At 38.4% G+C, this 25,729-nt stretch overlaps 1 protein-coding gene across 1 annotated transcript in view; it reads right to left on the bottom strand.

The window, feature by feature from the left end:
• LOC575742 (E3 ubiquitin-protein ligase HUWE1) overlaps positions 1-25,729 on the bottom strand; it is a 70,879-nt gene that overhangs the window by 11,040 nt on the left and 34,110 nt on the right. Inside the window, exons 46-71 of the mRNA XM_030983561.1 lie at positions 25,468-25,722; positions 24,163-24,391; positions 23,478-23,813; positions 22,411-22,506; positions 20,541-20,605; positions 19,886-20,027; positions 19,230-19,346; positions 18,313-18,395; positions 17,825-18,038; positions 16,900-16,977; positions 16,382-16,595; positions 14,940-15,232; positions 13,350-13,591; positions 12,834-12,924; positions 11,641-11,848; positions 9,920-10,011; positions 9,088-9,174; positions 7,976-8,033; positions 6,800-6,855; positions 6,083-6,309; positions 5,360-5,660; positions 3,935-5,010; positions 2,957-3,152; positions 2,105-2,217; positions 1,498-1,646; positions 942-1,294 (exon numbers count right to left, since the gene is read on the bottom strand). Coding sequence (XP_030839421.1) covers positions 942-1,294; positions 1,498-1,646; positions 2,105-2,217; positions 2,957-3,152; positions 3,935-5,010; positions 5,360-5,660; positions 6,083-6,309; positions 6,800-6,855; positions 7,976-8,033; positions 9,088-9,174; positions 9,920-10,011; positions 11,641-11,848; positions 12,834-12,924; positions 13,350-13,591; positions 14,940-15,232; positions 16,382-16,595; positions 16,900-16,977; positions 17,825-18,038; positions 18,313-18,395; positions 19,230-19,346; positions 19,886-20,027; positions 20,541-20,605; positions 22,411-22,506; positions 23,478-23,813; positions 24,163-24,391; positions 25,468-25,722 — 5,371 coding nt within the window. The remainder of the gene's footprint in view (positions 1-941; positions 1,295-1,497; positions 1,647-2,104; positions 2,218-2,956; positions 3,153-3,934; positions 5,011-5,359; positions 5,661-6,082; positions 6,310-6,799; positions 6,856-7,975; positions 8,034-9,087; positions 9,175-9,919; positions 10,012-11,640; positions 11,849-12,833; positions 12,925-13,349; positions 13,592-14,939; positions 15,233-16,381; positions 16,596-16,899; positions 16,978-17,824; positions 18,039-18,312; positions 18,396-19,229; positions 19,347-19,885; positions 20,028-20,540; positions 20,606-22,410; positions 22,507-23,477; positions 23,814-24,162; positions 24,392-25,467; positions 25,723-25,729) is intronic.

Here is a 25,729-nt window from a genome sequence, read left to right on the forward strand (position 1 = left end):
GTTTTCCTATAGTGATACACACTATCACTAAGTTTGAAGTTTAAATCTCCAGTGGTTCTTGAGATATCATGATAACAATCTCAATGTATGGAATTTCATAAGTTGACCTCTGTGACCCTTGACCTTTGACATACGTGCTCCAAAATCTAATCAGATTGTTTTCCTATAGTGATACACACTATCACTAAGTTTGAAGTTTAAATCTCCAGTGGTTCTTGAGATATCATGATAACAATCTCAATGTATGGAATTTCATAAGTTGACCTCTGTGACCCTTGACCTTTGACATACGTGCTCCAAAATCTAATCAGATCGTCTTCCTATGGTGATACATACTATCCTTAAGTTTGAAGTTTAAATCTCAAATGGTTCTTGAGATATCGCGCTAACAAACTCAATACAAGGAATTTCATAAGTTGACCTCTGTGACCTGTGACCTTTGACCTACGTACTCCAAAATCTAATCAGATCGTCTTCCTATGGTGATAAATACTATTCCCGAGTCTTAAGTTTAAATCTTAAATGGTTCTTGAGATATTGTGATAACGGTCAAACGGGACGGACGTACGGACGGACGTACGGACGGACGGACGGACGGACGTACGGACGGACGGACGTACGGACGGACAACCCGAAAACATGATGCCTCCGGCACCACCTTCGGTGGCGGAGGCATAAAAAGTCAGACAGGACAGAAATCACGGCATCATATAACGAAACCGTCTGAAGTGCAAGTTCGCCAATGTCCCTTTGAACCACAAAATGAACATTTCAATGGGATAACATAATCATCAAAGTAAACATCTGTTTAGTAGTTGACAATGTAAAGGGAAATATCCATAGAAATGTCTTGCAATACTTTTCAAAATTGATAGTTCATTAAAAGCTCAGGATAGGTATCTATTAAGAACCCATGGCTTGCCTAAGCTATCGCTACTTACATCTCTGAATATCAGCCACCCGCTTAGCCTTCTTGGCAACCTCTCGCAGCTGGATGATGACCTTGAGCATCCTCAGCAGGAAGTTCTGGTTTGAAGTCTTGCCCGTAAAGAGTCCCATGGACTGCAACCGAAGCTCAAAGCCAGTTCTCTTGGCGCCAGTGGTAGGGGCATTGATAACAATACTCGTGCTGGGGCTGTAGCGATCTGCGATGTAGCCCTGAAGGGCTGAGACAGACGAGGAGGTTCCAGAGGCCGAGTTGGTATTGCTATCGTCTGGATCTTCAGGGGACGTGTCTGTCTGGAGCTGTCTTGCTCGGTATTCTTGGACCTCACGATGGAGCTTCAAAATGTCTCTGTGGTTGGTGAGAACAATGATATCAATTAGTCCTAGTTAACACCAAGCAGAAAATATGATAACCATGTAAACATAAAGATTTTTAGCAATTGCCTAAATGGGGTTCTAATAACTATGGTGTTTAACTTCCGATGCACAGTAGCAAATATGAAACCAACAACAAAAATTCATGATAACCACATTAATAAAGATCTTTCTTACCTGCAGAGCGTCTGGCCAAGTTCTTGTGCTCCTCTGAGTAAGAGTCTCAGGACAGCTTCCCTAGTGGTAGAGTGACCCCTAGATAACTGCATCAACATTGTGGTAGCATCCTCTAGACCATCTTCAGAACAAGTATGTGCTGTCAAAACCTAAGGAACAGGTGATAAAAACAAGTGAGGGATGTTTACATAATTTTTAGAAATTTTTTGTCAACAAAACTGGCTTTCAAACACATGAAGATTGTACTTATATTAGATGCTGGCCTGTTTGACGGGGTACATACAAACGATAGTAGTTCATTCCATGCCCCAATCGACCTTATGTACTTATATTGTTTCTCTAAACTTGATTATATGGATAACACATTTCGGGTCAGGATGAATACAAGTCACTTCTCCTATACATCAGGAAAACCTAAGACTTTTGACAGGAAATGGTTACACTTGGTCCAAAGTGAGTGTCTTGCAGTATCCAAAGGGCATGATTTCAGGGGGGATAAAGCAGTTTTGGCATCTTTTTCTGAAATCCCCCATGTTTAGCATAATCACAAGGGTGTTATAGAAAGACTCAAGTATTGACCGCCAGTATAGAACGAAAAGAAACTTACCTCAACTGCTAACTGGAGGAGGTTTTCATCTACCAGTGTTTTCTCAGGGACTGGAGGTTCTGTCTTACTGCTTGATGACTCTTCCTCATTGACACTCTGTGTACTTGGAAGCTCTGTAAATTTAATAACACCATACACATATATCATCACAGCTTCAGTTGTGCTCCCCTTAAGAAATAATATTTTGCATCTAGTCTTGTCAGAATTAAAGATAAACTCCAGTACTGGTAAAAAAATAAAATTAATTCTCACAGAATAAAATGAAACTTACACTGAATGTTCAAGATTACAAATAAATGACATGTGCCAAACAATTTTGGAAGAAAATGTATACTGGCTGAGTAATGAGCATAGAAAGACAAGGAAATCAAGGTAGTACTAGCCCCGACACCATGTGTGTTGTCCCATATATAGCTTTCTATGTGAGTGCTTGTTACTTTACCAAGACTCGGTCAAATTTATTATGATTTTGATGACTCCAGAACCTTGCAGTGCACACCAATACTTACATGCTACATGATCAACTGTTTCTGATCCTTTCCACACCTTTCCTTTCACAATGCAATCGCATTACCAGTACTAAAGTTTATCTTTAAGCATTTACAATGTAGCTACCTCTCAAAACATTCTTACACTAAATCAGACATTTCAGCTGCTGCTATCATCAACTTTCAAAGATATTTGATACGAGAAGTAAAATAATTACTCATTGACTTATAGACTGACAGGTTAAAGGTTTTTGAATGCCATGGAGTTATCTATCGAAGAAAACAACAAAAATGTGCCTTTCATACAATGGGTTGGACATTTTTGAACCTGTAAATCTTACAACTTGTAGCGAGGTAAACCTACCTTGTGAGGCAGTATCCATGGGACTACCTACAGGAGGAGTGATGGCAGAACTACTGGTGTCCTCACTGGCGGCTTGTCCTCTGCTTGACTGGTCACCACAAGAGGGCGCTGCTACAGCCAAGATAGACGAGGATCGGTTTGATGAGCTTCTGACCGCATCTGACAGGTATGAGTTGGGTCTCCGTATGACACCAGACTGCAAAAGAAGAGAAATATTGGATGTTAATCAAAGAAAAAAAGAAGTTTCATTGTATGTCCCAAAAAATAATTGCACTATTTGATTCTACAAGACACTCTACTTTACTGTCGCTGTCGGTGGGTACAAAGAAAGCATTTCTCCTATAATTCACGAAATCTGCTTAAGATGTGGGCAAGAATACGGCATTAACAAGCATTGTAATGATGTACTACAAAAATACAGTATGTAACTTTAATTGTATCAGGTTTTCTATATAAAACAAGATAGGGTATTACGTCCACCACGTTTTCCTGAACTGAAAGTGTATTAGGGTTGCGTTTATCTAGGAAATTTTTGGCTAGAATCAGGTTTCTCAAACGTCTTTCAGGCAAATTTAGAAGTAGATAAACGCAAAGCCTTTTTCAAACGTCTTTAGATATGGGCATATCAAAAGACGCAAAAAGGTGCGTTTTGTATGTGACATACAGCCAGAATCACGTTTCTGAGAGGTCGATAAACGCAAAGCTGTTTTGAACGTCACATACAAATAGGACCACACAGGTGTTGTGTACAAGCATGTGTGTGAATTTGACCTCCGAGAAACGGTCTGCTTCCCGGGTCAAAACAGCTGGGCAGACACAAGGCCTTTATTTTGAATCGTGAAGAGTAGATAAACGCGACATCCCGCAAATCACGATCGTATAGTGGGGTATGATAGTGGGGTTCGATAGTGGGGTACGATATGTACATATCTAGTGGCAAGCCTAGATAAACGCGCTCTAAGATGAACTGTAACTCACCTGCAGACTGCTGATCTTATCCTTGTCTCCATCTGGTAAGGAGCTGGTTACCATGGACAGCAGATGTAGGAGCTTGTCAGTGAGAGCTGTACTACGCTTCACCACAGGGTGTGACAGCATAGCCATCAGTTTGGAAAGAGCTGAATTACTAGTATCTGGGTCCTGGCCTTCCTTTGCTGCAGGAACCGTTGAAGGCCGGGATGTCACTTTGCCTTTCCTGCCCTGACTGGTGTTGTCCAGTCGTACCAGAAGGTCCCAGAAGTCCAATTCTATTTTGTTACTAGCTTTGGAATCACCCTGACTTGCACTTGTCTTTGCTTCCTCACCCATTTCTTGACTGGAAGTGAGCGTTGACTTACGTTCATTGTTGCTAGAGGCACTACTACTCATATTTGATAAACCAGGAATCCCTGAGAAGTCTTTGAGAGAGTCTTTCTTGCTCGCTATGGGAATAAATTGGTATGGAAACTCCTTCGCTAGAGCAAGGAGAGCATCCATGACATGTCTGCACACCATTGGTGCTACTTGCGGGTGTATGCAAACTAGAGAACCTTGCTTGTCAGAGCTCTTTTTGCTGGACCTTTGCACCTTGAAGACACTAGCACGGCATCCTAAGGCAGCGTCCATGCTGATTGAGAGCCAGGAAGGCTGCTGATAAGCCTTTCCTGAACCAGAGTCCATCTTCTGCAGGGGCATCATATCTGCTTCTGCACTTGCTGCCTTGCCATCACCTTGTGTCTTACAGGCCTTGGTGCGCTCCATGATGCTGAGTAAAGCCTGAAGGATCCACTGCCTTGTAGGCTGATGGAAGCTCAGGTTACGAAGCACTCGTAGCAGACGTACCAGATTAAGCTTGGGTTCATTGACAAATAGGAGTACCAGAAGGCAGGTCAGAGCCTCAAGGTCCACCAGCTGTCTGCCCTGGTTCTGAGTGATGGAACTAAACACTCCTTGCTGTCTGGAGTGACTGCCGCCTCGATTGGAACCACTACCTCCCCAACCCCATGACTGGCCTGTTTGACGGGGTACAGACAAACGATAGTAGTTCATTCCATGCCCCAATCGACCTTGCAAACCTGTGTCAAGAAGAAGAAAATTCACTTTATAAGATACTATAGTTTACATATAACTCCAACAGTCAATTTTTTTAATCGCACATGTATTTCTAAAGCACTTGTTATATTTAGTTCAAATAAAATCATAAATCAAAAGATAACGAATGCAAAAATTCCTCAAACGAATGCGTATTTGGTGCTGCTTCATCAGGCAACCCTGGATATTAATTCCCTCAATCATGACCCCTAATGACTGGTCTCATGCAGTTTTTAGGTTGGTGTCGGTTGGGAATGTAATATCAGGATGGACTTGTGTCCCACCATGGTAGCTTGATGGGACAACCTACTAGTCCGCTACCCTGTAAAGCACCTGAATAGCGGAGGATAGCACTCAGCATACCAGTCTCCCTCAGCAGTCGATCCTGCATGAGCTGACGATGTCTCAGGACGCGGTCCAGTCGGAGAGCCTGGGCTTCAGCAGCGATGTCAGCAGGAAGAACTGCAAGCACACTATCATCCATGTCGGCAAGGACTGTCTGACGGAGTCCAGGGGGCAGGTTCTGGATGAAGGCTGCAGGGTCCACTGGTTCAGCGGGTACAACAGGAGCGGATGTGCTACTCTGGGCAGCCAGGGTGTGACGTTGCTGTTCAGCTCGTTCTTGTGCAAGTACCTATCAAGAAAAGTTGACAGTTCAGTTATATTTCCACTTGAAAGTGACGTGGTTGAATATTTTGCAATGCTAACTTCACATAGTTCAACGCATGTAATTACTGAACAAATGTAATAGAAAAAGTGGCCCTTCCTCTCCACTTTATACAATCATTTGATTGTCTCTGTCTCTGTACTTTGTTTATACTAACAACTGCTTCAAAAGGAAATTTCTCTTGAAGTTATTCATGCTCTATATAACATCAGCTTCACTAAAACTATGTCAACTACTTCAAATACCATCATCATTGATATTAATATATTGTCAATACCACAATCACAATTATTATTCTCTATGTATGATATCTATTGTCAACAAATGTAATAACGGGCAATGATGAAAAGAACCTCATCAGAAACAAAAAAATTAAAGATAAGTCTTACCTCTTCTTGTATATGTGGTGGCAGAGCGGCTAAGAACTCCGGGTTCACCTGACTAAGTGAAATTGCAGGTTCACCTGGAGCTGATGGAGGGGTAGATGCTGCTTGTGTGGCAGCCTGATGAGGGGCATTGCGTATCCCCAGGTGTTCCTGGAGGACTTCTTGCCTGATGTTCTCTGGTAGAGCAGCAAGGAACGATGGATCTACACCCTCTGGTAGACCACTGACCCCTGGAATTGATGAAGAGGTAAAATATGGACTCAAATGATAAAGATTGGGCAAACTGTAAACATAAACAAATTTGTTTGCTTGATTTTCTCACCAGTGGGACACAAACCAAAAATAATTTAAGATTATTTGGTACATGTCCACCATAGAAAGCGTTAAAATAATTTCCAATTATGTTTTCATAATTGTTGAAAGCAATCAGTAACATTAATCTGTTACAAAATAAAATATATTTTTCTCACATTCGATGGATCATGCACATTTCTTTATGTTTATCTTGGGGGGAGGGGGGAGGGTAACTGTTTGGAGAAAACTATCAAAACAGAGAAAATTTGAATATCTAATAAATTGATTTATCTGCCATATGCTGTGGAAATTTAAAAGTATGCAAAAAATTACAAATTCTCAAATGACTGGAACTCAGCACAATACAGTGATTGATGGTTTTCATCAGGAAAGTGTTACATAACAAAATGAAAAATATATTCTTACCAGATATGTTCCCAGGTGTCTCTGTGTGATCGGGTCTGTTAGCTGATGTAGCAGACCTGAGAAAAGATTTTAAAAAAATTGATGATTTAAGAATGGATGTATGTCTTGTATGTATTAAAATATATGCTGTATGAAATGATTTGCCATAAGAAAAACCTATAAAATTATAATTACATATGGGCGTGTTTTCTTACAAAGGTCTGATATCAAATATACATGTTTATGAGCTGTAGCTTGCATGAGGTTTCTTTTGTAGCCTACTCGCAAAAAGCTGGACACGGACAACTACAAGGATTAGTATTGACATGGTTTCTGCACAATAATGCACAATCCAAGTGGCATGTTGTATATCACTCATGTCAATATTGCTGTCATGCTCCTGGTGCTCCAATACCATAGCCACTGCAGTAGCTGCACAGACAAATATGAAGTGTTCTGACATATCAGGTACCCATTTACACCTTAGAAAAGAGTGACTAATTTAGATTTATGTCTTGCCAAAGTACATATGTGCTGGGCTGAGATATGAAGCCTAAACCTCTTGATTGAAAGTGAATGGACCACTTCATATACTGACATATATGATGTATCAATGAGCACAGGGTACTTACTTGAACAAACAACCAGGGGGGTGTTTCACAAAGATCCTAAGTTGAACTTATCTCCAAGTTGGATTTAACAATTATGGAAAGCCGTTGGCATCTATGAAAATCTTATGTAAAAGTTATGTTAAAAGGCATAAAATGTTGATTCAAATTATTCATATTTTTTATTATCATGGAAGATTTCATGTTCTTGATGAGGAATTTACTAAGATACTTGATTTTTGCTTTTGAATATATTTCATTATAAGGCTACAGATGGCTCTCCATAATATTTAAGTCCAACTTAGAGCTAAGTTCGACTTGTAATCTTTGTGAAACACCCCCCAGGAAATGAAAATAGATTTCTTTTCTTCAATTTGAAGTAATTTGATTTGGGATATACTTGAAATGTGGGCACGTCTCATAGCCACCACTCCACCACAGAGGGCAGTGTGAGGTTTGAGCGTAATGAAACATACCATTTACTCTAGCACATCATACAAGCCCCCTACCTATGGTGTCAATCAGGTAGTGGGTCTGCTCAAACAGTGCCATGGGAAATAAGAATAGTTGGGGAATAAATGTGACTTACATTGTGATGCTACTGCTAACAATTGGACTTGATGAACCTTGTGGATTTGGCACAGATGCTGAAAGGGAGAGAAAATTGTGATTTTCATTTAGCCAGAAGAACATAACAATTAACAACTGAACCCTTTTACTTCTAGCTAGCATCAGAACACAAAAATTATGAAATTACAATCATTCATGTTCGGTTAAGTAGTATCACACAATGTAATTATACATTTAACATTTGCAGGGGTGATAGTGAGCACTAAAAAAAAAATAGGTTTTTTGTTTTCCCGTCAACCACGCTCCCCTTGAGTAAAAAAAAAAAAGAGGATTCGCGGGGAAAAAACGGCATCTAACAACATTCCCCCCTTTCGAGTAAGAAAATTGGGACAAAATTAGGGGGGAAAAAGGGCAAAATAGGGAAGAATAGAGAAAATAAGAGGGAAATCGGGAAATCGGGAAACCAGGATAAAATAGGGAAGAAGAAAAAAAATTGGTAAAAAAAAAAAAAAAAATTTGGATTTTTTTTTTTTTTTTTTTTTTTAAATCGGGAAGAAAAAAAAAATCGGGAAAAAATCGGGAAAAATAAAAAAAAATCGGGAAACCGATTTAAATCGGGTTTTTATCAGGCCTGCATTTGATTTCTATGCTATGGATTTCTCCTGCCATAATGTGAATTTTATCAAGTTTGGCTAGTAATTTTTTCTCCTTGAAATAGATACATGTACCTTTATCTTATTTTTTGTCAAATTAAATAACAAAGATTCAAATAGTAAAATCATTGTTAATAACTGATCATAAAAATGTGACCACAGAAGGGGTGAACCCTTTAGCAACAAAACCGCCCGAAAAAGACCCTCCTTTTACACACTGAACCACCCGTCCGTTTTCAACGCGCTGTTGTATCCCTCTATGGGGTCTACCATGAAAGTGTTATCCGTGCGCAATCCTTACTATGTCTACAATAAGATTCTGCATAGAAAAATGGCGCATGTTTTATATTGTTCAGAACAATGTCAAAGTAAGAGCAATATTACAACATCTTCCAGTGAGTAATAGGCCATTTTTACAAAATCCCTAGTTGCTAATGGGTTAATCATTCAAATGGCATGAAGGAGAGAAATGTCTTACGTAAGGGTACTTCCATCATGTCTGATTCGATGAGTGAAGCAAAGATGGAGGTGGTTGGCCTGGAGGTCTGCCAAGGAGGGGCTTGGGCTGATGATAAAAGGGATGAGGATGATGATGATGATGCAATGGCTGACAAGGCTGAAGCCATGGTAGGGGTTGCAGCGATGGTGGACATGGTGGTTAGTGTGGCTGTGGCAGCAGCGGTGATGTTGGTGGAAGTGGTGGTGATAGTGGTAGTAGTGGTTGCATTGGATTGAGTGGCATCACCTGATGATGGATGAGTTGCCGGTATTAATTGGGGGAATAGACCCCATGGCTGGGAGGCTAGGATGTGAGTGAAGAGTGCACATGATATGACAGATTATAGTTTGCTCCTTCAGAGCATTTATCATTATTTCATCAATTCAATCTTGCAATAAGTTGTTACAAATAATGTGTCACAGACTGACATCATGATATGCTTTCCCCTTTTCAATAGGGGCATACAGATGACAGCATTTATAATTTAACAGTTTGCAAAGAATTATGTATACTGAATTTATTGATCTGCAGAATTATTTCCAGAAGAACTCAAATGAAGGGTATATACTAGTAAACTCATGAGTAAAGTTATTTTAGGTTAATATCATGTATCAAGCTCTGCTAACGGCTCTGAACCTCTTTCCCAAAATCTGGTACTTGACTGAATGATCTTGATGTTATCGGGAAACCTATATTGGTTAACATGTCAAGCCAAGCAGTATGATAAATGATGGACATACATACATCTGCTATGGTTATGCAAGCACATAAAGAATTAGAGCACATGTATACACAGGCATGACAATCGTACCTGATACCGTTGAAGTTGGGGTTGGTGAGTTTGCCGTCACTGTTACGAGCTGTGGCACACGTGTCAGTCCAGGTTGAAGTGGTGCTGAAGATCTATATGATCAAATAAGAAGAAACTAGATGGAACTTCGACTGCGCGCAGTCGAAAATGATGCCTCCGTCAAAGAGCAATTTTACAAACCAAAACAGAAGAAATTTTTCAAATTCAAGTTCAATTGTAATCCATTAAGAGGTTCTCAGAATATCGTGATTACAAGCAATTTCTCATATACATATATGACCCTTTGATCTTTGACCTGATGACCCTAAAATCTACTCAGTTCATTGGCTCTGCAAGATGTCCTAAGTTAAATAGTAATCCATCTGTCAGTTCTAATGAGAATGCGTTCACAAGTTATTTTTGGATACATAATGAGCCCATGACCTTTGACCTCATGACCCATGAATCTACTCAGTTCATTGGCTCTGCAAGATACATACATGATCGAAATTTGGCAGGAATCCATCAATCTGTTCTAATGAGAATGCGATCACAAGCTATTTTTGCATACATAATGAGCCCTGTGACCTTTGACCTTTGACCTTGTGACCCCAAAATCTATTCAGTTCATCGGCTCTGCAAGATACATACATGACCAAAGTTTGGCAGGAATCCATCGATCAGTTCTTGAGATAATGCGATCACGAGCTCTTTTTGCATACCTAATGAGCCCTGTGACCTGTGACCTTTGACCTTGTGACCCCAAAATCTAATCAGTTCATCGGCTTTGCAAGATACATACAAGACCAAAGTTTGGCAGGAATCCATCAATCGGTTCTTCAGATAACGCGATCACGAGCTGTTTTTGCATACATAATGAGCCCTGTGACCTTTGACCTTTGACCTCGTGACCCCAAAATCTAATCAGTTCATCGGCTCTGCAAGTAACATACATGACCAAAGTTTGGCAGGAATCCATCAATCGGTTCTTCAGATAACGCGATCACGAGAACGGGACGTACGGACGGACGGACGTACGGACGTACGGACGGACGGACGGACAACCCGAAAACATAATGCCTCCGGCTACTTCGTAACGGAGGCATAAAAACAAAATGAAGAAACAGAGCTATTAAGTAAAATGCACTTCTACATATGCAGACCAGTAACACAATGAACAGATCCAATACAACCTAATGTGATTCTAAACCTGGGTTTCATAATTATTATGAGTCCTATTCTACATAAATTACTCAATAAATTGTAAATATATCGTCTGCTTGGAGCAAGAGGGGCATTTCATTTTGCAAAGAGTTAATGCCCTTCTGGCCTCAAACAAAAGATATATATATATATACATACATATCCAAAACTTAGCTTCTGTAGACCACACGTAAAGAAAGGTAAACAGACTGATGCTTTGTTTTGGTTGGACATTTGATATGGCACCACTAAGAAGCCTTGAATCTTGCAAAACAGATAGAAGGTTTTTCAATGGTGCATAGTTATGTCCTTCAAACTTTATATGACACGTTAATGATTTTACTTTGAGTCGTTCATATTCCTAGCAGAGTTCATATTCCTAGCAGAGTTCATTATCCCCTATTGGAAACTTGTGATACCAAAAGCCCCTCCATTTTAAATTGTCTTTGTATAACACATTGCCATATAAATTGGACTGCTTTAAGTTCTTACATAAAATGGAGAACAAATTAAGCAAAATCCTTAAACCTCTTTAATACCTTGATTCCATGCTACTTAGAAGAGAGGATGCAGCCACTGACAGGGCTGTGTCAGTTGGAGTGGCAGCCATGTCTGAAGCAGCGGTAGTGGTGACAGCAGTTGTAGTGGATGTGGTAATGGTGTTGGTAAGAGCTGCCGCTGATAGGGCAGAAGAGATGGCACTGCCGAGGGCGGACTCGGCAACACTTGCGACAAGTTGACCCATATCTGTGGCAAACCCAATAATGATTTCCAGGTTAATAAATAAATTTCGACTAAAAAGGGAGGTGTTTCAGAGGAGGAAGAAGAGGCCTGAGAGGATGGTAAGGGGGGGGGGGAGAAAAGAGAGAGGGGTTCACTGGAATTCTCTGTTTATTGCAACACCCTAAAAAATATTAAAACATATATTGCATTGGAAATACACTGAAGGTAAGTACGCAGGAGCTAGATGCGGCAGAAAAATGCAAATTGAAAGTTGCAGAGTTACACCAGATTTCTTCCAAATGACTACTAAATTAGAAAAATGACAATTTGAGCTTCGGAATAAATGGGGGCCTCACAATGAGTTACAGAATGCACTTTCACAATACAAACAACATGTCTCAAATGGATTACAAAGTGAAAGACCTTCAACTGTAACGTAAAGAATCGTTCTAAACAAGAATGCTTGTAAACATTCTCATGTCGAGTTGTGGTGATATTGTTTGTTCAAAACTTAGCTTCTGTAGACCACACGTAAAGAAAGGTAAACAGACTGTTGCTTTGTTTTGGTTGAGATTTTGATATGGCACCACTAAGAAGCCTTGAATCTTGGAAAACAAATAAAAGGTTTTTCAATGGTGCACAGTGATATCTTTACTGTACTCATCATTATACTTGGATTTATAATTTAAAGTTGAAATGATATTGAGATTGTTTCCCAATTGCGTTCTTGCTGTAACTGACACTTGTTTGGTTTCCTAGTATTAAGGCATTGATACTTTGAAAAGGAGGGAGGGATAATCCTTAGTTAACATATACAAATATATATATAATATATAAAAAAACACAATTTGAGCTTTAAAATAAAAAGGGACCTGACAATAAGTTACAGAACGCACTTCCACAGTACAAACAACATGTTTTAAATGGATCACAAAGTGAAAGAAAATCTTTAGGTTATATATAGATATATATTTTTAATATTTTGTATCGTGTATGAAGACTATCTTACCTATCCCTGATCTGGGTGGCTGTGAAGGAGCTGTTGTTGATAGATTTGTAGCTGTTTCTGCTTCCTTGGGCTGATCACTGCTTTCACCAACCTACAAAAAACATGATCAATTTATTCATGAATTCTTCATTTACAACGGAACAAGTAAACAAATATAGAAGTATTTCAAGCAAATAGTAACATCAAGTTCAATTCAATTTCATTTTATTTGTTCATATTACTGAGAGAAAACAACAACTATTAATATATTTCAGAAACAACATTTTTCAAAATATGCAAAACTCAAGGAGACCTTCAACCATCTCTCAAAAAATCCATAAAACATAGCAATTTGCTCTTTTGGGAGATTAATTATGATTAACAAAGCATCGAGCATGTCAAAAGGGTTAACAGTTTGATGGTAGCTTCGATATTCATTATTGAATAAGTCAGTAACTTAAAAATAAAGTTGGAAAAAATGAAGAAAAAAATTACTAATCAGCAGGACTGTCATATTTTACAATTTTGCAGACATACCTCCATATTCTCTTCCTTCTCTTTGCTCTCCTCCTCTGACTTTGCAACCCCAGCCTTTGCTTCTGTTGCTTTCCTAGCTTCCTCTGCAGCCTTCTTCAGTTCTTCTTCGGCTTTCTTCTTAGCCTCATCCTCTACCTTCTTCTTGGCGTCTTCCTCTGCCTGTTTCTTTCTCTTTTCTTTTCGTTCTGTCAGCTCTTCGTCACGATGCTTCTCCAGAACACTGATGATTTCAGGTTTGAGGGCTGAATGGCCAAAAGAAGAAAATTCCCATTAAAGGCCTACTGTATTACTTGTAGAAAACAATGCCTAATCGGTGACCATTGGTCCCCCATGATCCTCTTTTTCTTATGTTAGTTGAGAGCTGAGTTGATGAGATAACCACCTGAAATGTGGTCTAATCCATCCTATAAACTAGTACAGATAAGCTTTAATTCACTCAATCTATACGATACAATCCCCAATAGTTCATATTAGAAAGGAAATATCTTCAACTGTAACAAAAAGAATCATTTTAAACAATTAGTATTCTCAAAATCAATTCCCATGTCGAATTGTGGTGATAATTTTTGTTCAAAACTTAGCTTCTGTAGACCACATGTAAAGAAAGGTAAACAAACTGATGCTTTGTTTTGGTTGAGATTTTGATATGGCACCACTAAGAAGCCTTGAATCTTGGAAAACAAATAAAAGGTTTTTCAATGGTGCATAATGATATCTTTACTGTACACATCATAATACTTGGATTTATAATTCAAACTTGAAATGATATTAAGATTACTTTCCAATTGCGTTCTTGCTGTAACTGAAAGTTGTTTGCTTTTCTAGTATTTAGGCGTTGATGCTCCAAACATTTTGGTATTTTGACAAGTGAAAACAAACTCTTTGAAAAGGAGAGAGGATAATCCTCAGTTAACATATATACATCAATACCAGGAAGAAATCACATCAATCTCACTAAATTCAACTGTACCTCTACTACTCATACTGAGAGCGCAAACACAACTATTGCTTTTATCATTTGAAACAATACTAATGGCATCTCAATCACACTACCACAACCATATTCCTATCTAATTTATACTACTTCTAAATTGCATGACAAAATCACAATCGTCAATGTTTTAGTAAAGACCCTGTCGGAAATAAAAAAACTTAATACGTTGATTATATAGCAAGCGAAAGCTTATAAGCCCTAGATTACAATAATATCAATTATATATTTGCTATTTTAGTGTCTGTCAGAGGAGTAACAGCTCTCTGAAATCTCTAAATCTAAAGCTTTGTCAACCTAAAAACTAGCTATCGACTTGATGACATAATGGTTTTTGCATCAAATAAGCACGAACTCAGCTATATAGGCAAGCCGAATGGGTCCACATGTTATGTCGTCACCGTAACTGCGGTAAATTTGACCCCTGTTGACACGTAATTTGGAGGGGTGTGGCAAATGAGGTTTTAATTTCCTTTGGTGCAGTATAAAAAAAGAGAAAAACATCTTTTATTGTTTAACATTTGTATTCTATGTTCATTCAGCTTTCCATTGATATAAAGTTGTATTCCATCGGATAGCGTCTCTAAATTATGACTTACCCTGCACACAATCATGAACACTTCTTCCATCTAGCACCTTGCTCTCTTCATCCCATCGTCTGTACACAGGAGGCACCACAGAGAGGAAGTTGGAACCGCTGAAATACCCCATGTTGTACCCCTCCTCAAAGATATCGGACACCTCCTCTCGGTTCTGGTTGATGTCCTCTCCAGAGTTGGCAACGTACACCCTGGTCTGGTTTCCCTGACCTGTGCTGGTGGTCGTCAGCTGGACGATGTCCGTCGACGATGACAGGCCCAGCAGCCTGGGTAGGGAGGAATTGTAATGCCTGCTGATCAGGCGTAAACAAAAAAAGATGTTGTATTGCGACTGACCCCAAAATCTTAAAATATACGGTCGGCTTCTTAATTTTTTTAATTTTTAATTTACAGTTTTTTAGAAGAAGAAAAAATGTTCAATGAGTAACAAAATATGTATTTTGTTTGTTTAAATGGGATAGAAATGCATAAAATCATTGAATTATTCCCGACTTCTCACTCGTCTTCTGCCCTAGTTCCGAAATCCTGCAAGCATACCATGCATTGCACCAGCTAGAAACCAGCGAGATTTTGGCAACGTTCCCGGTTTTGAGTTTTGTGGGCGACGGTCACTGATTTGAGAGGGAAAAACAAAATCCAACCGACCTACCCAGGTTCTAGCACCTAAAGGGTAATACAACATCTTTCTTTTTTTAGGCCTCATTAGACGCACCTTGCCTATGGCTTCGGCTTGTCAAATACTTCTCAAATTTTCGCATAAATACATGCTCATGTACTTAAAAATCAATTATTTCTCTGCAAAACATTGTTATAAACCTTCACAGGAGACTTACAGGAATAAATCATACCTCACCCATAAAACTAAGAAGAATAGGGTGATGAAGGCAAATGGATTTCAGCCAGAAAAGGAAGAAAATATCAATGTCCAAAACTTAGCTTCTGTAGACCACACATATAGAAAGGTAAACAGACTGATGCTTTGCTTTAGTTGTGTATTTTATATTGCACTCACCAAGAAGCCATGGGTTAATCAGAATGAACACAAGGTTTTTCAATGGTGCTAATCAAGGAAACAGATTGAGAACTAAAATTCAAAATGTAGATCAATGTATAGTAACTCTAAAGTTTGTATATAATCGTTTGGTTTTTTAAAAATGCAGCCATTTCCAAAATACAAGATGGACAATCACTAGTTGCCAATAATACGTGTTCAACAAAATGGAACCATAACATTGTAATTTACTTAGTTCATTGCTTTCAGTTGGCTTCTGTATCAAAATCTACTGGAGTAAACGAAAACAAAAGTCAATGGGTCACACAGGGTACCCTAAAAAATATAAGTTTAAGATAATCATTTCTTCAAATTGTATTATTTAGATAAAAGCCAAATGTATATCTAAATACAACCAAAGAAGCATAATCCAGTGAAATTCAATAGTTACCTCAGGACATTCTGGACATTGGGTGGCCTTGTTGCTCCCGAGTGGTAGATGTGAACAGTCTGTGTTGTACCATGACGATTGACTCGCTGTCTAGCGACCCTCTGATTACGATTGGTCTGGCTCACACCATGGGTCAGGTTTGTGTGGTCACTGTGTCTGACCAGGAGGGGATGGCTGGCTGAGATTACGCTTGGTGGGACCGGGATGTTAGGAGCTGCATAGGAATAAAAGTAGTTGCAATTCAGAGCTTTCATGTTCTGAGGACTATCCACGATTTGAGATTCAAGTCAGAGATTTCTTCGTTAAAGTACAGCTAGCACAAGTTGTATTTACTCCAACAACATCTTTACAGTCTTACACTGTTAAACATTCAACAGTTTTCTAACTATTTTTTTGCATATTCAATGATGTATTAGTATTTCAAAATAATAGATGGCAAAGGGAAATCATTGTTATGGAAGAAAGAATAGTTCATAAAAGGATGGGAGGTAGGATGGAAGTGAATGAATTGAACCTACCTGAGACATCATTGGCATTCCTGGTGTCTTCATGGATAGCCACAGGAAGCTGGTATGTTCTTATTGATGCAGGAACACCTAAAACAAACAAAAACATTTTATGAGAATAAAATGATCAACTGGTGAAATTCACATAGGATGGACAAATCACAATGTCTCACATAATGATGACATCTCATATCAAAATAGTGTTTAATTCCTCAACAGATGACTATCAATGTGAACTGAACCTAATGAACACCATCATGTGTCTCACTAAGATATACACACATGTTTGTCTTGATAACTCATAAAATCCCATACCTAGGTGGATGATAATGGGATTTTAACTGCACAACTATTATCATACAAATGGATATCAGCCAGAAAAGGAAAAAGAAATAAAATATCTATGTCCAAAACTTAGCTTTTATAGACCACATGTATAGAAAGGTAAACAGACTGTTGCTTTGTTTTGATTGAGATTTTGATATGGCACCACTAAGAAGCCTTGAATCTTGCAAAACAAATAAAAGGTTTTTCAATGGTGCATAATGATATCTTTACTGTACTCGTCATTATACTTGGATTTATAATTCAAACTTCAAATGATATTAAACTTATTTCCCAACTGCGTTCTTGAGTAACTGACAGTCGTTTACTTTTCTAGTATTTAGGAGTTGCTTTAGTTGTGTATTTTATATTGCACTCACCAAGAAGCCATGGGTTAATCAGAATGAACACAAGGTTTTTCAATGGTGCTAATCAAGGAAACAGATTGAGAACTAAAATTCTAAATGTAGATCAATGTATGGGTACTTTCTTGGGTATGTGGTGGCTCTGAAAAGAGCGGTTTTGGTAGGATGGCAAAGTTGGCGTGCAAATCACTTGGACTCAAAAGTACAACATATTTGATGTCCTACACATATTTGGCTCCGTGACTTACCTGAGAATACAGGATCCAACTGAATCAGCATGTCCTCATCGGGGTCTCCAACCCACATATCCTCATCCCGATCACCGACCCTGAAGTAGTCCAGATCTTCAGTGATGTCATAGTCTTCTGCATCCATCTCTGAGCCATCATCGTGATCCTCTTCGTCTTCCTCTTCTTCCTCCTCGTCATCCTCTTCATCCTCCTCATCTTCTTCACCTTCATCCTAAAGGTTTAATGGTGACGGGGAGGAAAAAATATGCTTCATCACTTCCACATTAGAAATCACGGACGACAAAAGCAAATTTCTATTCAATGAAATATTACATGTAATCTTGACAAACAGAACTTGGGATTCTGAATTACAAATCATGATAACTACTATAATAGTTTTAGATTCATGCAGAAAACATATCAATGAAAGTGAGACATTGCATTGCCATGGTTAAAGAACTGGAAATGGCAAAGGAATCTAAGGAAAGCAAATTGTTTCTTATTACCTGTCTATCTTCATTGCCTTCATCAGAATCACTTTCAGCCGCAGAATCTTCATCCTGAACACTGTCATCATCAGCATCGATGTCTGCAGAAAAAATACAAACATCTGTAATTTAACTTCTTTTCTCTTTCAGTTAAAAAAATACATGTAATTGGCCTGCACTCTAATACAAAATCTTCCTTTCCATAGATAAGAATTATTAAGCTAAATGATGATCATTCAACATGACAAATGGGGATATTCTGTCATCACTCTCTCATCCTAACCCTACTATGACCAGAATTACTGACTAACCTTTTCTGACTCCTTCATGATGACTATGCTGACTTTTCATCTCAGCATCACCTAGAGATCGATTCATCTCTTCTCTGTCATTCGTCATGGTGATGAAAATCTTATCCTAACCCTAACCATCACTAATGACTAACTTACCCTAACAACTAGTTACTATCGACTAACTTACCCTAACCCTACCATAACCACTTCCAATGACTAACTTACCCTAACTCTACCATAACCTCTCTTATGGACTTGCATGTTCTGACTCCTTCATGACTTTGCTGACTTCCCTACTTAGCATCGAACCATCTCCTCACCATCACCAGTCACGATGATCACCATCTCATCCTAACCCTACCCCTACTGTGACCATCAATATTGACTAACCTGTTCTGACTCCTTCATGACTATGCTGACTTCTCATCTCTGCATCACCTAGAGATCGATTCATCTCTTCACTGTCTGACTAACTTACCCTAACTCTACCATAACCTCTCTTATGGACTTGCATGTTCTGACTCCTTCATGACTTTGCTGACTTCCCTACTTAGCATTGACCCATCTTCTCACCATCACCAGTCATGATGATCAATGTCTCATCCTAACCCTACCCTACTATGACCAGAGCTATTGACTAACCTGTTCTGACTCCTTCGTGACTATGCTGACTTCTCATCTCTGCATCACCTAGAGATTGGTCCATCTCCTCTCCATCATCCGTCATGGTGATTACCATCTCATCTTGGGATGCTTCACCTACAAACAAAAGATTCATGTTGTATGATCCTTTACGACTGAAGACACAAACAACAGTAAAACCACCCGCTTAGTTTGTCAAATCTATTATGGTTTTAATTAATATTTAATACTCCAGCACAGTACATATTTAAACAGAAAAATTCACCTTGAAAACCTGATGAATTTACATTCCATGACTATTTTTGTTGCAACAAATGTGTTTGTGAACTAAGAGTTATTGGTTTCTGTCCTCTTAAAAGAAAAACAGACATTGTAAGCTACTAAGGTCAATTGATTCTGAGCATATGGTGTTTTTTTTGGTGCCTAAATCAACATAGAAATTAATCATCAAATTTAATATTTGAAACTCAAAATCAAATTCTAAGAAAGGTTCATAAATGAAATGGCATAGAACAGGTTATAATCTCTTTTAAAAGTTGACATCTTACGACAACCAGAAGGACACTAAGCACTTCATTCAGCATTGCATCAATGAAGGATTATTGTCCTTCTGATTCTAAGCAGATTACATCAAAGTAATACAGATTTTGACATACCTGCTTGATCCACAAAGGCTGATCTGAGGGATCCCAGTCTCTCAGGTCCTGTGGCGATGAGGGTTTCTCCTAAAACCTCAGCCCTGCTTCCACCGGTCCCTTCAAGCAGCTCATCAACAATGCACTCAAGATCTGCCTGATCCTACAAGACAAAAACATCAAAATAAAAAAGTAAATAAATAAATAACAATAGTAATAAAATATAATAATACAGGGTTCTTGCAAAGCATGTTCTAGAGTTAGTTGTTAGAAGAAAAGTCTTGTCATGTAAAGGCAAAGGCATTATATATACACATATTTTTATACTCTGTATCTATTGTATATATATTTTTTATGAAGAATGGAATAAAATTAACCCCTATACCTATATCAAAAAAAGGTTCCTTGGTAAAATTGTTTTATAGTATGCTGCACTATGCTGTCAGCTGAAGAAAAGTATAATGATGAACAATTAAAGCCAATATGAAACTTGTCATTCCAGTTCTGAAAGGCTTAAACTACTTGGTTTGAATTTATATGCAAATTGCAAATAAAAGCCACCAGCTGTATTTTAATTAATTTTTTCTCTGGACTTCTTAAAATCTTGCTATGAGTTATGAACGAAATATTGTTAAACACTTAAAACCTAAAGGAAAATTTAATTCATAAAACTTACATCTAAGTCTGTAGAATCTTGGGTGTCATCCTGTACTCCCAACACATTAGCAACAGACTCCCGATCTGAAGAAACAAACAATTGCATATCTTGTAGTAATTCAATTCCACAGGATATCAAGTCAAGAGCAAAACTACTCTACTTTTTTAAAAATTAGATAACATTCAATATACATCATGCATGTTTATTCTATTAGACATGACATATCATTCAAGCTCCATGATCTACCATTGTCGCCATGCATTACATGGATAATAGACATGCCAACATAAGGGAGGGAAAATAAAAAAGCCAGTGATAAATATAATAGAGATTGATGAATAAAAGTGTATGTTCATGGACATCACATCACCTGTGAATTGGGGGTTAAAATATTTGTTTGACACTCAAAATACTTCTACATACTAATTTTCTCTTGCTTTCTCCTTTATTAGCTTGTATTTTATTTATAATACATTGATTCTACTGTATACAATCTAAATGATGGTACAGGTATTTGACAGTCCTTTGCACATACAAAAAAAGGCCACAAGACAACTCGCACAATTTAATCTGGAGTAAAATCATTCAGTTCTCAGAATGCAGGGTTGTTTGACACTCAAAATACTTCTACATACTAATTTTCTCTTGCTTTCTCCTTTATTAGCTTGTATTTTATTTATAATACATTGATTCTACTGTATACAATCTAAATGATGGTACAGGTATTTGACAGTCCTTTGCACATACAAAAAAAGGCCACAAGACAACTCGCACAATTTAATCTGGAGTAAAATCATTCAGTTCTCAGAATGCAGGGTTGGAGGGAGTCTATAAAAACAAGACTAACCCTCATATGGTTTTACAAATTGCACTTTGCTTTTGTTAATTTCTTTGAATATCTTTTCTGCCCTGAGCTTTCATGACTAACAGATTACAGCCCGAGTCATGCTCTCATAACTCCACAGATATTTGATCTAGACTTACAACACAGAGGTAACGCAGACAAAATAAGCATGGGTATAATTATGTAATACAAACGGCCTAATCATTTCAAAAGAAAATTTGATTCTTAGACAGAGGAAAGGGGATGGGAGAAAGGATGAATGAAATAAACATTGAAATAAGGATTTGTAACAAGCTGACAACTTTATGCTAGTTGAACATAAAATAAACAGTATGCCATCTTTTGACAAAACAGGTGCATATTAACACAGTGCAGGATTGGAATTTGTACTGTCTTCATCTATAACTAATGGGATAGGGTGAGAATCTAAGATATTAAAGCCTATCTGCACGAGTTTAGCCAGGAGGGATTAGACCTCCCTGCATGGTCACTGACAGGTGGTTCTCCTCAAATCAGCTCTCAATTAACAAAAGAAAAAGGGGACCATGGGGACCAACGGTCACCGATTAGGTATTGTTTGATAAATAGAGACGCAAGTAGCTATAAGTTGTGCGGTGGGGCTTTAACAGAATGATAGATTAGTAACAATATGAGCAAAACTAAGAGGTATATAAAAGAACTGAAATAATCTTTCAGGGTTCTGAAAAGACATGTTGACCTCTTTCAACGATACATTGGTTTAGTATGGATAAAAGAAGATTACTCCATCTAATATCTAATATTATCAGTACAAGACAACAAACACATTAGATATACATCATGACATGATACAAAATCTCTCTTGCTAGAAACTGAAAGCATGAGGGTATATTCCTCCGAGCACAATGCCATGCATACGTTGTACAAGGGCAGGTGATCTACAATGCATAATGCACATCTTGGGGTTTGTGGAAAGGCTAAATAAACATTGAACTAGAGAGTAAACAAAATAATATAATAATGGATGCATATGCCATGTATATTCCGATCAGAGGCAAATCTGACCTGTATGGGCACGACGGCCACCGACACCACCACCACCACCAGCCTGTGCTGAGCGCTGGATGGCTGCATCCATGCTACAACGCAGCCCTGTACCTCCTGAACAACAGAGAAGTTGACAGGACAAACTTTTAGGTTCTATTTTCACACCTATCATCAATTTTTTATGATGCTTAAGTTAAAGAATGAAGTAATTAAAGGGAAAGAAATATATATTTCTAGCTTAAGCACCCCATCACACCTTCTAAAGATTCTTCTTTATATTAACTGGTAAACTAAAAACATCAGACTTTCATAATTTTTCATTCACTGTAAGTTGTACTCAGTACACATCCATACTCTGCAATACAGTATAATAAGATTTGCAAGACACCATCATACTTATTCTTAAGGTGGCACATTAGTTTTTTTTTAAACTAAGCAAAATTTGATTTTAGGGATGAAATTTAAAACAATGTTTTGGCTATTGTCATGTAATGGTTGTTACAGATAGACTCTTTAAGGACGGAATGTGTGAACGCTATGAAAATTGTCAATCCATGTAGAAAGCAAGTTGAAACAAACATACAAAGGAATGAGCATAAGTGGCAAATTAAAGGCAATACAAATGTCATGATCAGGGGTTTCAGTATAGAGGCCTCCGTTGGTTGCAATGTATCCTTTTTATCTCATCCATAAGACAGAACAATCTTTTCTACTCAGCAGAACACATTTCATCATTTATCAGTGACATACGAGTTCAAATGATAGTGCTCCAATGAATTATATTCACGTAGAGAATTTGTATAATAAATCTGTCTAAATCTGGAATGTTAAAAAAGATAGGGAATTCAAATATAGGGATATTGACTTGGTTAACACATCAAATCAAAGGGAGAGCTGTGCGATGCAAGATATCAAAGCTATTAGCAAGAGTTCATTTAGGGCAATCTAGTTTAAACAGTTTGAAACAAGACTGGCTGAAGGAGTTGACTGCGGGGGTTACGAGATCCAAACTAGGAGACTGCAGTTTAGAAGTATTAATAGGTTCGACAACACAAGGACAACACAAAGAGAACTGTAGAACTTACCAGTAGCATCAGCAGTAGAGGCAGACCTTGGATCGATGATGTGTGCACCATTCTTGATCCTACCGATCCCTCGCAGTCCAACCGGTGGATGGTTGACAATCCTTGACAGCGTCTCCAGGGGTTTGAGGGCCGAGTTGATTGTGGAGGCCATGTTTGGGCTGGATAGGTCAAGGGAGTGAGGGACCCGGGCTAGGTCTGTGACGAGTCCCTTGCGGAGTAGAAGCCTGGTGATGATGTTCATACCACCGAGCTGGTTCTTGTAAGATGTGGTTCCGATCGTTGTCTGATGGGCGGAGCTGGAGGATGGACATGCCTCGATCATCACACTGATCAACACTGGGGTAGAGAATTGAAGAGAAGAGAAGAATATGAAAAATAGTCATCATTTTCAAATCCTTTCAAAGGGCCTTTGGACTCTGTTTAGACTTTGTAACTTTCCAATTCCACTGTTTAGTACAATACCTATTACAACTTCATTTGAAAATTTCCTGTATATTTTGTGATGTATCAAATATACATTCATCTTTCACATGAAAGGGTACTCAAAGACATCTTACAACATTCTTTAACTGTTACATAATGTTTACAAGAAATAAAATACCTTTAAAGTGTGGGATGAAATGACTTCATATCCAAGAAAATGGAATAAAAATAACAACACATTGATTAAAAAAAGACAACTCACTTGTAAGTGCCTGAATGCGAGAATGTTTCTCACTGCTTTCTGGCATAGCCAAGGCTCTCCCAAGAGCCCCCTTGATCTCTGTGACAAGAAGCATCTGAGCATCAGGACTGTGGTTACTGGCAGCTATACTGGCGAGCAGAACCTGAGCCAGGCCAGGACAATCCTTGTCCCCTGCCTTCTGGCATTGCGGTAGGAGGTGGTCCAAGATGTATGCCAGTGCAGCTCCATCCTGAAAGAATAACATAGAGTGTGTAATTGGGTTTTTACAGACATGTATCAATCAGATATGATTATTTACGTCCGAAGACCGACCTTTTACGTCACCATCCGAAAGGTTTGAACCTGCGTCCTCGGCTGAATTAGTTTGTAGGTTTCATTGTTAGCTGGATTACAGGCGCACGCCACAACGCCTAGACGTCACTCGCATGTTTTATAACTACTTCATGCGACAGGGATACTACTGAGTGAGTGAGTATAGCAAACATAGAATACCAAGGGTCTTATATTCAGCACTCTTCAATCAATGTTGTACATTACTGCTAACAGTAAGTGTGATCAATCTAATAGCAATGAAAAGTGTCCGCAATAATTAGTTCAAACCTAACTTGTAGCAATCAGTGCAAATATTGCTCACAAGTAATTTGAAGATTTGAAGAGTTTAAGATTAATGATAAATGAAGGGGGGGGGGGTTGCTAATGGATTCTCTTACACCAATTTAAAAATTAGCAAATGCAATTCTTCAAAATAAAATGTTTGTTGGCATCCTTTGGATAACTTTCTACCTTAAATTCCTGTTAGTATAAATTACAAGCTAGAAGGTAATACGGAAAGCATAATGCAGAAGTAACAATAGCATAAAAGAAGAAAAGGAATTGTCTGACAATGAGCAATCATGCAAAGCTATTAACAAATTAGAAATGCAAAACATTGATCAATGGCTATTAATGTAGCAAAAGTATGAGACCTGGTTTCTACTGGATCAAGAAACAAGGGCACTTTCTTGTGCAAAATATAAAATAGTATAAAAAGCTTGTCACTAAATTTACCTTCTTTCCATTTTAACAATGTCGTGAAATGAAATATGATCAAAATTTCGATTTCACACACACACAAAAGAATGTGTTTATCTTTGCCTTAATAGAAAATCAAGCATAATTTCAATCCCTGGCCAATTATCAATGACAATACAGATTTAAAACATACTAAAGCGGGACGTATAGCAAAACATTTAGACAACATTTTCATGCAGGCATGCATTTAACACTAAAGTAATCGGACTATACTCCTGATACATTTCCACATACCTCTTTAACATGCTTTGCCTGACCAACCATGTACTGGTACTGGGCCACGGCCTGCGCAATGCCTGCATACGACATGACCAGCTCGGCCAGCAGACGTAAGATGGCCGACTTGGGGATCAGGAGTTTGCTCTTGGATGTTTCATCTTTAGAGGGGGTCTGTCCAGTTGTTCCTGCTGATGAGGCAGGAGTCTTCTTGGAGTCCGTGGTTACAGGGGGGCTCCCTGCCTCAGCACCGGATGTTGAAGCATCATGAGGCTGTGTA

The sequence above is a fragment of the Strongylocentrotus purpuratus genome, unplaced genomic scaffold (genome assembly GCF_000002235.5).
Source record: "Strongylocentrotus purpuratus isolate Spur 01 unplaced genomic scaffold, Spur_5.0 spur5_contig_829, whole genome shotgun sequence".
Classification (NCBI taxonomy): domain Eukaryota; kingdom Metazoa; phylum Echinodermata; class Echinoidea; order Camarodonta; family Strongylocentrotidae; genus Strongylocentrotus; species Strongylocentrotus purpuratus.